This window comes from Anarhichas minor, unplaced genomic scaffold, assembly GCF_050575085.1.
Source record: "Anarhichas minor isolate MPS153535 unplaced genomic scaffold, ASM5057508v1 ptg000026l, whole genome shotgun sequence".
Classification (NCBI taxonomy): Eukaryota; Metazoa; Chordata; class Actinopteri; order Perciformes; family Anarhichadidae; genus Anarhichas; species Anarhichas minor.
The window spans coordinates 13,292,548-13,308,958 of NW_027466472.1; the positions used below are offsets into that span (position 1 = coordinate 13,292,548).

The 16,411-nt window shown below is 42.1% G+C and overlaps 1 protein-coding gene across 6 annotated transcripts in view; it reads left to right on the forward strand.

The window, feature by feature from the left end:
• igsf9ba (immunoglobulin superfamily, member 9Ba) overlaps positions 1 to 16,411 on the forward strand; it is a 56,344-nt gene that overhangs the window by 19,836 nt on the left and 20,097 nt on the right. For 3 of the 6 annotated variants that reach the window (XM_076100146.1, XM_076100147.1, XM_076100148.1), the window contains 5 exons: positions 341 to 487; positions 6,437 to 6,588; positions 10,667 to 10,784; positions 13,493 to 13,634; positions 15,314 to 15,459. In XM_076100146.1, the coding sequence (XP_075956261.1) occupies positions 341 to 487; positions 6,437 to 6,588; positions 10,667 to 10,784; positions 13,493 to 13,634; positions 15,314 to 15,459 (705 nt within the window). Of the gene's footprint in view, positions 1 to 340; positions 488 to 6,436; positions 6,589 to 10,666; positions 10,785 to 13,492; positions 13,635 to 13,956; positions 15,162 to 15,214; positions 15,460 to 16,411 lie in introns of those variants that run through there. The other 3 variants (XM_076100144.1, XM_076100150.1, XM_076100149.1) reach the window with 3 other exon arrangements.

Genomic DNA, 16,411 nt, shown 5'->3' on the forward strand with positions numbered 1-16,411 from the left:
GCAGAGATTCATATAATGTTGCACCTAATCCTAATAACATACACTACTTAATATAATATAATATATTTGTCTTTTTAATCTCTTTAAAAGACAAACAGCAGCATTATTTTACACCATAACTTGGAGGCTATACTTTTGATGCAAAGCCAGTGCATCATAAATCTGTTTTTCTTGATGCTACAAGAAGAAAAAAAGGATGAAATGAAGCACTTAACCTCCAGCTGCTCTGATGGATCTCTGTGGTGACCAGCAAAGCTACTAGGGGGCAGTTGAAAAGAGCATCCAGGTGTTTTGACAAGCAGAAAAAGACAAATGATTTTTAATCCTCTTCTGTCTCCAGGTAGAGCCTCTCTGCACGGGAAGGCCTCCCTACAGATTGACCCAGTGCGCTCCGATGACCAAGGCTGGTACGAGTGCAGGGTCCTGATGCTGGAGCAACAGTACGACACCTTCCACAACGGCAGCTGGGTGCACCTCACAGTCAACGGTGAGTCACCTGCCCACAGCGCCTGACCTGAGAACATATGTTTTTGTGGGTGTGAAAGGGAAAGAAATAGAAAACCTGCGTCACGTACACTGAAAGGAATGGTTTGGATTTTTTTGAAGTGGTGATGTGTGAGGTACTTATCCACAGTCGGTATATTACCCACAGTAGAGTGCACTGTTGTGGACGGGGGGGCAGCAGCAACTCCCTTGTTCTGCGAGGTAAAATTATTGTTTTCGTCAATGGTGGCTCTGATTAGAGCACCGATGGATGTAACGGCTTCAGTTCCACGCCGAAAACGTCTGTCTGATGACGAGGTAAAGAATATTCTAACTGTCAACTGATATTGATTGTTTTAAGTGGCTGAAATTCGTTTTGCTGCTGTCCTGGTCGACAGCAGCTCCTTGCTTTGCTTTGTGGTAACTCTGGTCTGCTTCTACAAACTGGAGACGTATCACCTGCCGTCTGTAAGTAATACATTGACTATGGATAAGTACAAGATAAGTACTAGTATAAGTAAGTTGGGGGAACTATCTCTTTAAGCTCCATATGAACAAAAGCACACAAATAAAACCTAGTATTTTGAGGGAATTTTGGCCTTGGTCCACAGGCACAAGATAATAGTAGTCTATCAACACACCTCAATCATGAGGAGCAGTTCAGTAGGTACTGTAAATGTTTATTATTGTAATGTAGTTCTCCGATTGAGTTGGTAATGATATTTGGCCAGTTATCTGCTGGTGACAGTTCATGGTTTTCTACGTCAGTCACATTAGACGATGTTAAAGATCATTCCTGAAGCTCCTTTTCAAAGGGCCCTGGTGTAAAAAGGGATGAGAGGCCGGTTAGAAGAGAATTGATTGCGGCCTGTTTAAGGCGGTTCCGGCAGGGATCGTCTGTGATAGTCTGAGAGCTATCAAACTGATGACCAGGCGGAAAGCAAAATCTGCACCTTTGCATTTCCCAGGAATGCCCCAGTGGCTCAGAGAATCCTACGTGAAGTGCGTCTTCACATTGTTGCAAAGCGCCAGAGACTACAGAGACAACGACGCCTTTGTGTTTTATTTTTTTTAAAGCTGTATCTGTTTCACGTGAGGAGTGCTTTTTCAACAGATATTATATTAGGCTGCTTCATGTGTTTTGCAGGAACTGTAAACCGAGTAAATGCATTATGCAGCAAAGGTGCAGTGAAGTAAATGCAGCAAATGATTTAGTTGTATTCGTCTTGTATTAGTCTAAGTATTATCTTGTAGTATTCCTTAGCTAGCTTTTCTGCAATTGGCTAATATGAATATTTCCTCAACAGAACAGATCAAGTAGCCAAAAGTGGAGATTTTCTTGAGTTAAAGCTTCACAGGTCTCTAACTTCAGACAGCTGTAATCCTCTGTGTTGTCAGAGAGAGAGCGTTTGCGAGCAAACTGTCAAACTCATTCACATGTATATTTTTGGCGCCGTGTGAAACTCATGCATATTCGATTTGATCATGCGTATGTTTTACAATGGATGCAATTCTGGTATTTGAATAATGATCACAGCGCGCTGTATGCGAAATACTGTGTAAGGAACCATTTATAAAGTCCACTGCACGGCATAATCACTTTGGAATGAAACATGCTGATGTGTATAAATGGTTATTATCAATGCAGAACATAATGTTTTCTCTTGTGCGTTAGCGCATGCACACTCGCTTGTAAATTGCTTTCTGCACTGTGTTCTGTGTGTAGCGCATTACATCAACATTGACATGAGAGCGTCTCATTGTGTGTGTTTCTATGCGGCTAAATGAGATCTCTGTCTCCTGGTTTGAAGTCGTATTTGAAGAGTTCATAGGTGGTAGTCTGCCGTCACCTGCACACTCTCGTGATGTTCAGAGTTTGGGAACGTCTGTGGGCGCGCATGTGTGCGCATGTGTGCGTGTGTGTGTGTGTGTGTGTGTGTGTGTGTGTGTGTGCATCAATGTCTTGTTGTGTAGGCATACTGCATCTCTGTAGCTTTCCTCATCAGTATTCATTCTTAACTTCTACTGCTCCCTCCCTCCCTCTTCTGCTGCTCTCTACTCATGGCAGGCCTTCCAGCAGAAACTGAGCTCTCCGGGTTGTAGCAGAACTAATAATATCCCTGAATGTCATCTTGTATTATATTTGGCATATTAAGTGATGGCATTCTACATGACCCTGTGTATGTACTGTGTCTAGCTGTAGAGATGCGCTACACACATGCATATATACTGGCTTGGGGTAGATGTGTTTAACTGGTACAAATATTTAGTAGTATTCTCTATTTGAGTTTACACACAGACATTCGTGGAAACACTAAAAGCAGCAGTTGTTCCATAGTCTAGATATCCAATAAGGGAATTCATATGAAGACTTTATGCTCCTGTTTTCCTCTCAATGGGTGTCTGTGAGGGAAGCAGGTGCCATTTTTGTCTGGCCTCCGCACAGACACTAAGGGCACCCATCTCCTTTGGCTGTTGGTATTTGCATACGCTCCTCCTTTGAGTTCCTGTCTGCTGGCCTTAACTTCCTGCCAAGCGGACAGGGAATTCGTGCCCACTCAGTGGCAGGTGTCAGATGGCAAGGCCTTGTGCCCGAAAAAGACACTAAGGCCACTCTCCATTCTCTGCCCTCCCTCCTTTTCCTCCTCTCCTCTCTCTGGTCTTGTCTCTCGCCCTGTCCTTCCCTTCTCTTTCAAGCATCAGCAAGCTTTTCAGGAACAAAAAAATCCACCAGCGCACCAGCGTTTTCACATGATTTTAAGTTAACCATCTACACTGAAACATAAGAAAACACAGACCCTGCCACTGTGTCACTGGGTTAGTGATGGGCTGGGCATTTAGGACCCATTTGGGTGACCCAAATAATAGCTAATTTGTCCACCAGCTCCATATATCCCCCATGTGTGCCCTTGTAAGTCACTAATGGGCCCATTGTGGCTACAAATGGAGCCCATGTGAACAGTCACCCTCAGGCCCATGTGGGACAAAAAGATGCAGACTTAAATAATAAGTGGACATTTTCTTTCTTCACATTCGTCCCAAAATTGCTCACACATGTCAGCCCAATAGGGACCCAGTATGTATACTGGCTTTTTCCCCTGCAATGATATTGTGTAGTCTGATCCCACAATGAGAGAAAGGTCAGATCTCTTAATTACAAAGTATAATAATTGAGATTCTGTTGACTACCTTGAGTACGCTGACATTAGAAGAGGGAGGAAAGTCTCCTTGAGAGGCCTCTTCCTTCTCTCTCGACCGTTTACAATGAAACACACGTTACACGTTTGAGGCCTATGATATGAAATCAATGAAAAATGTGTACTGTATGTAGCCGTATTCTCTTAGGAGCAGAGACGAGAAAAGGAAGACCAAGCAAGGGAATAAAATGATGCAGACGGACTCTTGAGTTTGTGAGCAAATAACCTGCGAATGTAAGCCTTCAAAAACAGGCCGGACCCACATGTGTGTAACTGCAGCATCCAGGCCACCTGCTGATGTGCTGTGTGGTTTACACAGAAGAACAGCGGGAGTGCAGAATCTTTAAGCATCTTTTAATGTATATAAAGGATGAAGAGTTGCAGTAAGTAGGGCGAGAATGTGATACTTTGTTTTGTAGAGCAACTCCCAGGTTTCAGAGCCACAGTGACACTTCCTCTGCGACGAGCTGTAGCTGATGGTGTGAAACAACTCCCAAGTTGACCAATATACCTGCTGTTGTCACATGTGTGCCACTTATTTCCTGCCAACTGATGCTTAATCCCCTGTGAAAAATCTGAATATGAATTAAAATTAATAGCAGCACTTGGTGGTGGAAGACGTAGTCAGATCCTTTAGTGAAGTCTACTTATTATCAGCTAAATTTACTTAAAATATTAAATGTAAAAGTACTCATTCCTCAGCCCATGTGTATTATCATATTTTACATTAATAATACTGATGCATTATACTGTTGTAGCGAGTCAAGGTGGAACTAGTTTGGTAGTTTCGTCCTGTGGTTTCCAACTTCAGGGTCAAGATAAATCTGAGGGGCCATGCGAAGATTAACGAGAGGAGATTAATGTGTTTTGCTACATAAACTTATTTCTGAGGCTTTTCTCTAATCTTTGCTTTATTTGTGAAATATTGGATACTTTTACCGCTTTAGGCCTGTGAGGGAGCGAGCTGCAGGCATGACGAGTCGCAGGTAGATTTTCAAAAAGAGGCTTTAACTATTTACAAAATATGCAACGAAAATTTCGGAAAACTAAACTCACCAAGCTGTCAGCCTGTGTAGCAGTGACTGAGTGGCGGCGATGTACTCAGCAGTGTGTGTGTGTGTGTAGTGGTAGCTCCAAAAGTTGTTTTGAGAAAGTGTGAGTCACCGCAACCATGAGAGGTCCTTGAACATGCAGCAATAGCTAGACACCCAAAATATTATGCAGTTTGCTGCAGAAGAAGAATGTGAGATAAGCCGTATACAGACATGGAGGTGCACACACACACCCACACACACACACCCACACACACACACACACCCACACATGCGACCGATGTGACAGAGATAATAATGTGAACTTAACAGAACTGATTTTTGAATCAAAGGGGTAACACAAAAACAAACGCTACCTTAACTACAAATATAACAAACAGGACAATTAGTCTACTAGTGTAAATATTTTAGAAACAAACTAATTTAGATTGAATAAATTGACTCAATCTTTAAAGTGTTAGTGGTTTGGAGTAGAACATCTCCTTTTGCAAAGTGGTCATGAGCAAAAATGGTTGAGAACCACTTGTTTAATCTTTGTGCAGTGCATTGTATTTCAAGCTTATCAAAAGTTTTTACATAAAACCTAAATTAAAAGTAACTTTTTGCTAAAGCTATTAAAAAATGAATCAGGATTGGTCAAATCTACCAATGAGAATGAATGCAGTGTCTTCAGGTACAAACTCGTAGTGAACCAGGTTGCCCGTTGACTGTAATGATGGATCGTGATCCGTTTAATGTTGCTGTTGACCCGTCAACTCCACAAGCAAGCGATACATAAATCAGCCATGCATTTCATCTCCATTAATCTACTGTGCCGTCTAATGTAATGAGTGTTCGAGAGTGAGAGGGCAGTATGGACGGGCAGATGTCTGAACGTGCTAATTGGACAATTTGTTTGCTCCATGCCAGGTGCTAGTATGCAGTCTGAAGCATGGCAGCACTCCCAGCGGCTAGCAGTGACCCACTTGTATAGCGGCGCCTTTTTTTCCTCTCTTTAACTAAACACTCTGCCACTATTTCTAATCAAAATATTGTGTTGAGACACTGAGAGCAGCTGGCAGAGAAAACTGCACTTCATTGGCCTGCGGTCGCTGGTGAAGAGCTCCCTTGTGGCTGTTAGTGATGCTAAGAAATATCAGGTGGAAATGCACTGATGCTGCTAAATTGTTTCTTTAGCTTTTCGTGAATAAATGGCAACGTGGAGGGATGAATGTCGTCATCACTGGTCCCTGTTCACTCAGGTGTCTAGCTGTTTCAGAAAACAGTGGCCTTACCTGCTGTCTGAGCAATATTTGTGGGCCAGAGAAGAGTCATGCATGTCATACGCGAGTTGAACACTTTGTCCCACTGGCAAAATAAATCCCCTTTGCCCCCAAAAAGCATTTTCCTCATAGACACACTTATAGAAAAGAAGTCTGTACAACAGCTGAGGCTGTTTGGGGAAGATGAGCTGATGACCTTTGAGATTCATTAACCGTGAGTGCCTGTTCAAAGTTTTATAGCAATCCGTTCAATAGTTGTTGAGATATTTCAGTGTGAACCAAAGTGGTGGACCGCGGAGCTACTAGTGTGGATAAAATCTTTGCAAAGCTATGTCCAGAAAAAAAGAATCTCTGATGACAACACACTGCATTAATAATGATTATTGTTGTACTTCAGACTGTGTTAGTTTTGTAATGATTCCTACTTTCACTTTCTCCACAGCCCCACCTTCATTTACTGCGACGCCGCCGCAGTATGTGGAGGCGAAGGAAGGGGGAAGCACTCTGCTTACCTGCTCCGCCCAGGGAAATCCAAAACCAATAATCAGCTGGCTGAGGGAGGGGGAGGAGCTTGCTACCGACGCAAAATACTCGGTAAGAGTGATGATGAATAAAAGGCATTAATATTAGTACGAATATAGAAGCAGGGTTTGTGCACAGATGGTGTCAGTCGCTGAGTCCATCTGTACTGGAAGTACGTTATGGACTATGTCTCACCCACTCATATCAGCTTGTTCTGTTGTTGTGCTGCAAAACAATCCCATTGCCATGTGATAAACCTCAATGAATGCTTCAGGGTTTGAAATTTGTGATGCAGAGGCTTTAGTTTATGATATTTCACAGGTCAAGAAACACAAGACATTCTCAATTACATCATTTATAACAGCTTTTACACTGATTTCTATATACTTTTAGTTGACAACAAGTTAAAAGATTCGAACCCTTGATGGATTACGCTCAATGATCGCAGTAAGACCGTCAGTCAGGCTCTCCCTGCTCCTCTGTATAACGAAACTTTGAATAATGTCAACAACGTTGAGACTGGCAGCGCACCTCGCATTCCAGAGAACCTCTTTGTTGGTTGGCGATGCATGAATTTTTATTCCTGTGGATAAACTCCCAAAAGTAGACTCTGATGTCGTGACAAGATATTTCTGGCACAGCCTCAGCGGGGTTTGATAGAAGCAAAATGTCTCAAGCTACATAAACCATCAACAATAAAACATCAGGCGGTGGATTGTGGCGTGAGTCGCAGCGATTCAAAGACATTTAACACAGCGTTTCATTAGAGATGACTCAAAAACACCAAGTGCTTCAGAGGACGATGATTCATCGCAGCCACGGGATGTCCTGCATCTTGAATAAAAGGTGCAAAGGTGCAGACATAACATGTTGTTGAATGTGTATAACCTGTACAAGACCATTGAAGGGCATTTTTCACACGGCTTGGAATTGTATTCGGAAACTTTTTTGAAAGGTGGAGGCCTCCTTCTTTTATTCTGCATGCCTTCACATTCTCATATGACACTGATGTTGCAGTCTGCTGCTATCAACTCCTTACAGCTGCCTGTGTGATACAGGAAGTGTCAGGAGCATAGAGGAGTGTCTGTTAAGGGCCTCTTCTTCCTTACTCAAGCATTCTTTCTTTTTTCTCTCCCCAACAGTCGCCTCTTTTTAACACCATCCCCTCAGTAAATGATTAGACAACATGCATGATGCATTATTAATCTCCTTCTCCTCCATCAATATTGCATTCGTCCTAACATGAATGTTACCCAAAAAAAATTCAAATTGCCAGTGAGAGCCTGATGCCATACGTCACTCGTTTCACTGTTGTATTCTCAGGAAATATAAAAAGCAGAGCACTTATCAGCTGTCGTCTACATTTGGCCGCTCAGAGTTTATGTTCTCAAACTCAGGGAGAATCTCCTTCACGAGCGTGTGTGTTTATGCGCGTCAGGGTAAATTTGCTCACCCACATGATCAGATCCATGGAGACGTCATGGAGAAAGGCAGGAATGTAACAGACGGAGAGGAGGAGGAGTCCGTCTTCTTCCTCCTCTCTTTACTTTATTACTTTATTTATTTGCAGAGACAAAAAAAGAGCCCCGAAAACAAAGACGCTTAACAAAACAGTAGTGCAGGAGAGGATAGAAACCTAGGTGGGATTATAAGGGTCTTCCCCAAAGTACACTCAAATGACAAGCGAGCAGGAAAACGACAGCAACCCTCTTGCCGTTTCAGAATCCCAAATCTGTCTCTATGGATGTGTCGGTGAAGTGTGAAACAAATTGAGATTCTGCCTTCATCTCATGCCTCACCTTATCTACTGTTCTTTTCTCTGTCCCCATTCCCCCACCCCCTCATCTCATCCTCCTCCTTTTCTTTAATCTTGTCCCCCTCACCTTGAATTGAGTACATCTGTGGCAGAGAGAGTATTGGAGTAGACTGATGGCCGTTGCATATCATCACGTCCTGTCTGTGGAAGTCTGCTGCAATCACTGCTGTGCTGTCTGTGCTGTAGCGGTGTAATGATTTGAGTTTGAGCGATTCAGTGCAACATAGAATCACAGGATCCAGAAAAAGAAGTTCAACTGTGGGTTTAGACAGAAGGCGTGGTGAATTTCAAAGGAGGCGGGGCTGCGCTCAAAGTCAATGGGAAAGTGCCATCTTTACTTAACCTCTCCAGGGCTCGCAGCCTGATGAGAAGGTGTGACTTGAGCGCGAAACTTGCGCCGCTCAATCTGCTTCATAAACGTACGGAGAGGAGAGGGAAAAGGAGCGATAATAACGAAGAACTTGAGTCTAAGAGTAGAAACAAAAACACACGCAGACGCACACGGTCGGTGTGTACAAGTACATTGTTAGCTGGCTTACAGCTGACGTGTGTACACTTGGTACATTCGATGTTTGGGGCAAATCGACATGTACTGTACAAATGTTCCAGTGGTGAAATTTGCACAAAAGATGTGACGGTTAAGACCCACTGAGCACGGAGCAACGTGTTGTTCTCTTTATACGTCTATGAGTGGGACTATGTGGAAATTAGGGGTCGAAAATACGAGATTCTGCAAATGAGGGTTAAATTCGCCTGCCGGCTTTGCGATATTTTGCCACAAACCTGCAACAAAAAAAGCAAGGCGATGGTGAGTCTGCAAGTTTAGTCTTTTTAAGAGTTGAATTCTACAGTTTTGTTGTGAACTTCTGTCTCCACTACGCAGTGAATAAAACTTATCTGAACCAGCCACAGAATTTAACTTAAACTTTTTTTCTCCAACAGCGGGAAGATCATTCCTCTACTTTCTGGGATCTCTGGCCTCAAGAATTATTCTGACAGTCAGATACAGTTCAAACAAAAGCAAAGTACTACATGGCACGTCACATACATTGTTAGCGAAAGTGCAGGTTTCTTATTGACGCAATGTTTGCTAATGAGCAAACTGCTTTTTAGCTTGCGAGAAACCAAAATTGTTCGCTTTCCAGCGGGTCCGTGAGGCAAACTTTCTCTATGCTTTCTTCTCGAACACACCTTTAACACTTTACCTTTACAACTCTACATGTATGAATTCTATAAAAGAACAAAACACAAAATAACTCAATGAGAGGCATGTATTGTTAAGGCATAACCTGAGCCTCAAATGAGAGCAGCTCAGTAAAAGTTACTGGTATGTGAAAAAAAACTGAAAACATGGCAGACAGTCAGCCAGACAGTAGTCACTGCAAGCATGTTATTAAAATACAGACAATTTAAATCAATTGTAATCTCTTCCAACTTTTTTAATCAATACAAACTGCTTTCCAAGTCTTAAATCGATGCTTCCCAACACGTCAGTGTTTGGTTTACACTCGTAGCGCCCAGCATGCCATGTGTTGTGTGTTACACAGCAGTGATGAACAAAGTGTTATCTTGTGATGATGATGACACGGTTTGCCAACAGACTGACACAAGTTAAATGTTGCTCGTGTTGATCCGCTAGCAGCATCTCTGGGCTGTAAAACATTAGAAAGACAGATGAATAGGAATGATTCTGCAGGCGTAGCAGATTCCCCCTCAGCTTTATGAATGGATAGACTACAGCTGTGTGCGACTTGAATGGACAGAGCCTCTCGCCAACCTGTTGCATAATTTATAAGGTTTTTTTCTATTAGGTTTGGTTAATGTGTTTCTTTACCACTTATTGCTTCTCATCGGTGGCGGCACACAGGGATGCGCAGCAACGTGGATTTGGACGTTTCCAAGGTTACAACATGCAGGAATCGGTCCCGGAGTTTAATTAAAGCGCGACACATTCATGACTTTAAAGTGTTTGATGTATTGTCTTTGGAGTAGACTCTCACCATAAACTTATTCGAAGAGTTGGAGTGTTGTATGACTACGATCAGTCGACATAAGTACATTTACTGAAGTACAATTTTGAGGTACTTGTACCTGTTTTATGCAACTTAACTTCTGCTCCACAACTTTTCAGTGGAAAACATTGTACTCTTTGCTGCACTTCAATTAAGATTAGATAAGTTTGAACATTTCTGCCAAAAATACAACTTAAATGATTATTTGACTACCGAAGTTGTTGTCAATTGTTGGACCTGTAGTCTGAATATGTCCAGCACCACTGTGTCTGACAACCTGATGCTTGCTGTTTATCACATTATTTTATTGTTTTGTTCACAGGTACATGATGGCAGTCTAACCATCCTCGGCATCACTAGAGATGACAGAGGGGCGTACACATGCCGGGCCTACAGTGACCAGGGAGAGGTGCTCCACACGACCCGTCTGCTGGTTCAAGGTACTGTATCCATACCTAGATCACACTTTAGCAAGGTCTACATTCGATTTTATTATGAAGCTGACAAATGTATTTGCGCGGATCACCAGATTTGTAAATACGAAAACATGTTTCCTTGTTTCTACCTTCGGCCAAATATTGCATTTGCATCACTAAAGTAGTTTTATTATTTATACTTGAAGGCATTTACTGTAGCAGCATTTAAAAGCTATGCATGCAACTCTCCTGTGTACTGATGTATGTAGTAACTTCTCTATCAGTCAGTCAATAACTCAGTCTGGGGCTTGTGTGTCTATGTGTGTGGGCGCTCTTGTGCACCCCCATGTGTGTACAACAGGATCTGTCCGTGAGAGCGTCACTGTCTGTCTCCGGTCCATTAACTCGGCTCTCTGCTAGACACAGATCGGATAGATGCTTGTGATAGCAGCCTCCAGTACTCTCTCGCAGTCTCCTAATACAGCCGGGAGTTAACAGTGTGTATTTAACAAGCAGCTGAGCATCTTGCTTTTATGGTCGAGTTAGCGTAAGGTCTATTTTAATGCTTCACTTCTGTAGGTGGAAAGCAGAGCAGAGGAATTACTCTCCTCTTTGTTCCCGGTATAGTAAATGCATGTGCACACTCACTGCAAACACGCATTAAAAAATCATTGTGCTGTAACCCGGTGGATAGTGTAACCAGTGGTGCATGTGATGCAACTACATTAAGTCTGCAGGCCTCCAGTGGAGCCGCTGATACTGCGATACCCGGTTCTCTCAACCGCAACACACTGGAGGCCTCCATCATATCAAAACCTCACAATATAAAGCAGACCGTACAAGAGCACTGCAGTTAAAATATAACATTATTTTGTTAAGACATGATCAAACCTGGTCTAATAGATTATTTGATACATTTGTAAACTGTCTTCACATACTACTTATTGGTGTATTGGACCATTGTAGGCAATATTGTAAATCAATGAGAAAAAAACCCTTTATTGAATGACATATGAGTATTACAGCCACTGGGGAAAATATTTTCAAGATTAAAGTCTAAATATTCTTTTATTTTTAATGGATAATTCCAAAATTAAGTCCTGATGCTACAAAAATAACCCCAAATGTATTATTTCAAGAATAAAGTAATATTAGGAGAGAGAGTGAGGGAAGGATCGTTTATATACATTGTAAAACTGAATTGCATACATTTGACCAAAAATGTATCTAGCATCAGACAATTCCAAAACAAATGTTACAGGGTTCCTTCTTTAGTCTTGCTTCTTTCTACTAAAAATAATGGAACTACTAAGTTGTATGATGTTCCTGTTATTTTGTCCACCCCCATTCACAAGAGGTCTCACCTGCCATGCAGTAACCATGATGACCTCTGCCGTACAAGCATCAGAATAATGTTTTATACAAGATAAGATAAGCCTGTATTTAAACTCTGATGTTGCAGCAGCACAAGGACTAAAACAAAGAAACATAAAAATGAAGTATCTAAGATAAAAAAAGAAGAATAGAATAAAAACTGAAGCTATAAAAGAGCAATAAGACTCTCATACACGACGTATTTAACACCACTGACTGTGCATGCGCACTAAGTGTCATATTCCACCTCATAAAACCTTATTCAGGGTATGAAACCATCAATGGACACTATAGAAATCTATAGTCAGATGGCGTGATAAAAACTCCAAAAATAAAATGTGTGCACTGAAGTTGAGTTCAGTTGAATATTTGGCTTGAAAAGCGATGAGGGATAAAATGCGGGGTATGATTAAAACTCAGAGCAATAACAAGCAGATATCTGAGGAGTCATGATTCTCACTGCCGTGATCTGTTTTTAATTGTTATGTGAGACACCCGCACAGTGCTGTCAGCGCTCCCACCTGATGCATTAAAGCTGTGCACGCGGTGAGGAAAATAACCAGGAGGCTTGTATCTGGGCCCACTCATAAAAGACAGCTTACCTTTCATGGCTTCTGCTGTTTTATTGAGAGTTATGAGCAAACCTGGAGCACCTCGGGGGATAAAAAGGTTACAATGTGAGGCATGCATAAGCTCCGACACGGACTACTATTAAGGTTACAGTAGTTGCTTGCTGACTCTATTTTACATCAGACTGTGGTGATATATTGTAAATAATACATAGTGTGTGCTCTTTCTCACTGTGTTCCTGGAAAAAAGCAAGCAGAGAGGGCCTGCGTATGGCTGAACGGGATTATTTAGCCATTGTTCTCCCTTTAGAAGTCTTCTCTAGCACTCAGAGTCAATCGTCAGTTCAATAACATGTTATTCCATCTAGTGTTTGTTGACATGATTATTTCAGTTAAATATTTCTGACATGTTTTAAGACTTTTAAATGAAAGTACACGTCAGTGACGAGGTAAGGATCTATTCATGGTAAAAGCTCTAAAGCCCCCCCGTACGCTAACTGCTCAGCACTCAAACAGCAGACAGACACAGTTAGCAACAAGCTGGTGAACATAGAGGAGCATTTAGAAGCTAAACAGCCTGATATTTCCCTCAGGAGTTCATAGAGTAGAGTGAATATTGGATTTTCATTCAGTATGTGACCAGAGACAGGAATCTGAATGAATGCTAATGTTGCTCCGTGTTTGCTGGATGTGTAAATATGCACCATATTCTATAAAAACATCTTTTAATCAGCTTTTAATAGTAAAACCAATGGACAACAAAAACTAAAACACTTTTGCTTCTCCTAGGGCCTCCATACATCGTGTCTCCACCAGAAAACGTCACAGTAAACATATCCCAGAATGCACTCTTCACCTGCCAAGCGGAGGCGTATCCTGGTAACCTGACCTACACCTGGTTCTGGGAAGAGGATAACGTCTACTTCAAGAAGTAAAGTTATGATCAAGTTCTCCTCTGTACTGTAGCTGCAGGGAAACATCTTAGTTAAGCACTTGGGTGAAGTTAAGACTTAATGGCCTCTTGCTTATAGGGACATTTAAAACACCATTTGCCTTTATCCCACAGCTTTAAAGATGTGAAAGTGGCATTGTGTGTCTCTGTGCTGTATTTTGAGTGTGTGTGTGTGTGTGTGTGTGTGTGTGTGTGTGTGTGTGTGTGTGTGTGTGTGTGTGTGTGTGTGTGTGTGCCGGTGTCCTGTCCTCTGGGGCCGCAGCGGGGGTCTGTCTGGACAGTGCCAGGCGAGTTAGTGCGCTCTGATGACAATATCACATGACTCAGGCCTTGTGTCATCATAATCTCTGAAGCGTAGCCAGGACCTCCGCGGGCTCCCCAGAGCTGGTCTTTACAGTCTGAGAGGGTTTTACAGCGAGCGAGTGACAGAACAAGTGGGAAGGAAGAACAAGTGAACGGGAGTTTGAGTGGCAGTGAAAACAAGTGTCTAAAGGACTTCCACAGAGGAAGTGCACTGATGTGTCCCATCTAATTTTAAACGGCTTTCAGGCGTCAATCTTGATTTATTTTTATTTTTTTTGCAGGATGTTTATAAGGCATAACTATGGGAGTAGTTTAAGTTTAAGAAGTTGACAAGCAGAGATACGGCTGAACAGAAATGAAATGAGAGGAAAACTGTGAGAGAACAACAAAATGCATGATTGCAAAGTAATGGCAATAAACTTAATAGAATAAAGATAAGCCTAATCATAATTTAAGTTATAATAATAAAGTTGTATTTATGCATATAAAAATCAGCTCCTAGATAACTCAAAAACAGCTTAATGCAGGAGGTAGCTCATGGCATTGTCTTATTTCATGTTGTGACTAATGGCTTTATTAATTAATACATGATTAACTAATACTTTACAGATTATTAAACCATTCATAGGAAGGGAAGTTGGGTTTCCAAGTAGTAAAAAAAATCTGGTACTAATGCAGTTATACCTCTTGGTAACCCATTAATAAATAAGTTAATAATTTGTTGATGATTGGGTTTTGATCCATTCATATGGTCCAATCAGTCAAACCGCTTAATAAAACAACCTGGCAACCCAAACAATGGTTTTATTAATGGCCTATAGCTGATCTGTAAAGCTTTGGCGAATGATTTACTGACCACTACTGAAGCCATTAATTAATTACAATGTACAAACCCTTAATAAAAAGGGTCTTATTTTATTTAATGACATATTCAGTTTGAGCTCCAATTCTGTTGCATGATCAAATAGTTTCCCTGTGTGGAAAATGGAAGCAGCTCCATTAAAAATAACAGAACATGTGCTCCATCATTACAGTGGTTAATTTCAAACGGTGTCAAGGGGGAAAACAAAAAGGCTTTACATATACCATTTGGCGATTATGGCAATTAGCAGATTTATTTGAATCTCTTGCTCTGTACTCTGTGTTCCTCTCTCAGAGCTGGATGCTGTTTGACTCTCTGCTGCTCTCTTATGGCACCTCGATGTAATTCAGCAAAGAAAATGAGACGTGTGCCTTTCTCTGTTGGTGTGTTTCAGTAACACGGTGCGTGCCAAAACGTGTTTGTGTGTGTGTGTGTGTGTGTGTGTGTGTGTATGTGTGTGTGTGTGTGTGTGTGTGTGTGTGTCTTCTTGCAGTGATCTGAAGCTCCGAGTGCGCATTCTCATCGACGGCACCCTTATCATCTTCCGGGTCAAGCCGGAGGATGCTGGGAAATACACCTGCAGTCCGAGCAACAGTCTCGGTATCTCGCCCTCGGCATTGGCCTACCTGACTGTTCAGTGTGAGTGTTACCTTGGCAACAAAGTGGATGGGGGAGGGGCGGGGAGACGGTACGGCGAGCTGTGTGAGCAGGAGAAGGGAACAGCAGCAGCAGTATGGAGGCTGCTGTGTTATTTGGCAGCGCGGCTCTACCACTGTAATGCTAAGTAACCTTCTTGAATTTCAAGGGCAGAGAGTCACACAGTTTGTTTTGACTGAGCCCCTTTGACCATGTTCATATTCTTAGTGGATCTTAATGACACAATTTTGATCCATTCCGACTCCAGCCTCATTCCTGTGCACAAGGATGGAGACGGGCTCGTCCTCCATTTTTCCTCGTCTCTTTTGAATCTAGCTCCTCGAAAAATGAAATGGTGACCTTCCTGTTCAGCAGCTCTGACCGATGAGAGAGAGAGAGAGAGAGAGCGAGAGAGAGAGAAAGAAACACGCCACTTCTGGCCATCTGACGTTTCATCGTCAAGCCCTTGTGTGTTGAGTTAATTTGCTCCCAAGTTGCCGCTGGTCATTGATTACCGTGCTACAGTATGAGAGAGAGCCCGGGGAGTCGCAGGCACTTCAGGCACTGATTTCATCACTGGCCTCGAATACCGCAGATTATAATTTAACCAGTTTCCTGGATGCAAAACATACCCTGGGTCTATATTTATCAAACATCCTGAGAATCACTCCCAGGAATTACGGCGAAACCTAGGAATATAAAATGCTCAGAGTAGGATTGAGAGTAATTTATGAACACAAGGAAAAGGATGACTTTAAGAGAGGGAGTGTGATCAAGTATTAAACCATGGTACGAATCAAAATGCAGAAAAATAGCACCACTATCTTATATATGTGTGAATTGAAATAATAGGCAATTTGACTCAGCTATGTGAAATGATCAGCCTTGTCCAACACCACATCCTACACCCTATAATAGTTTAGCAACACATATTGCACAGTGATGATGTTTAAAA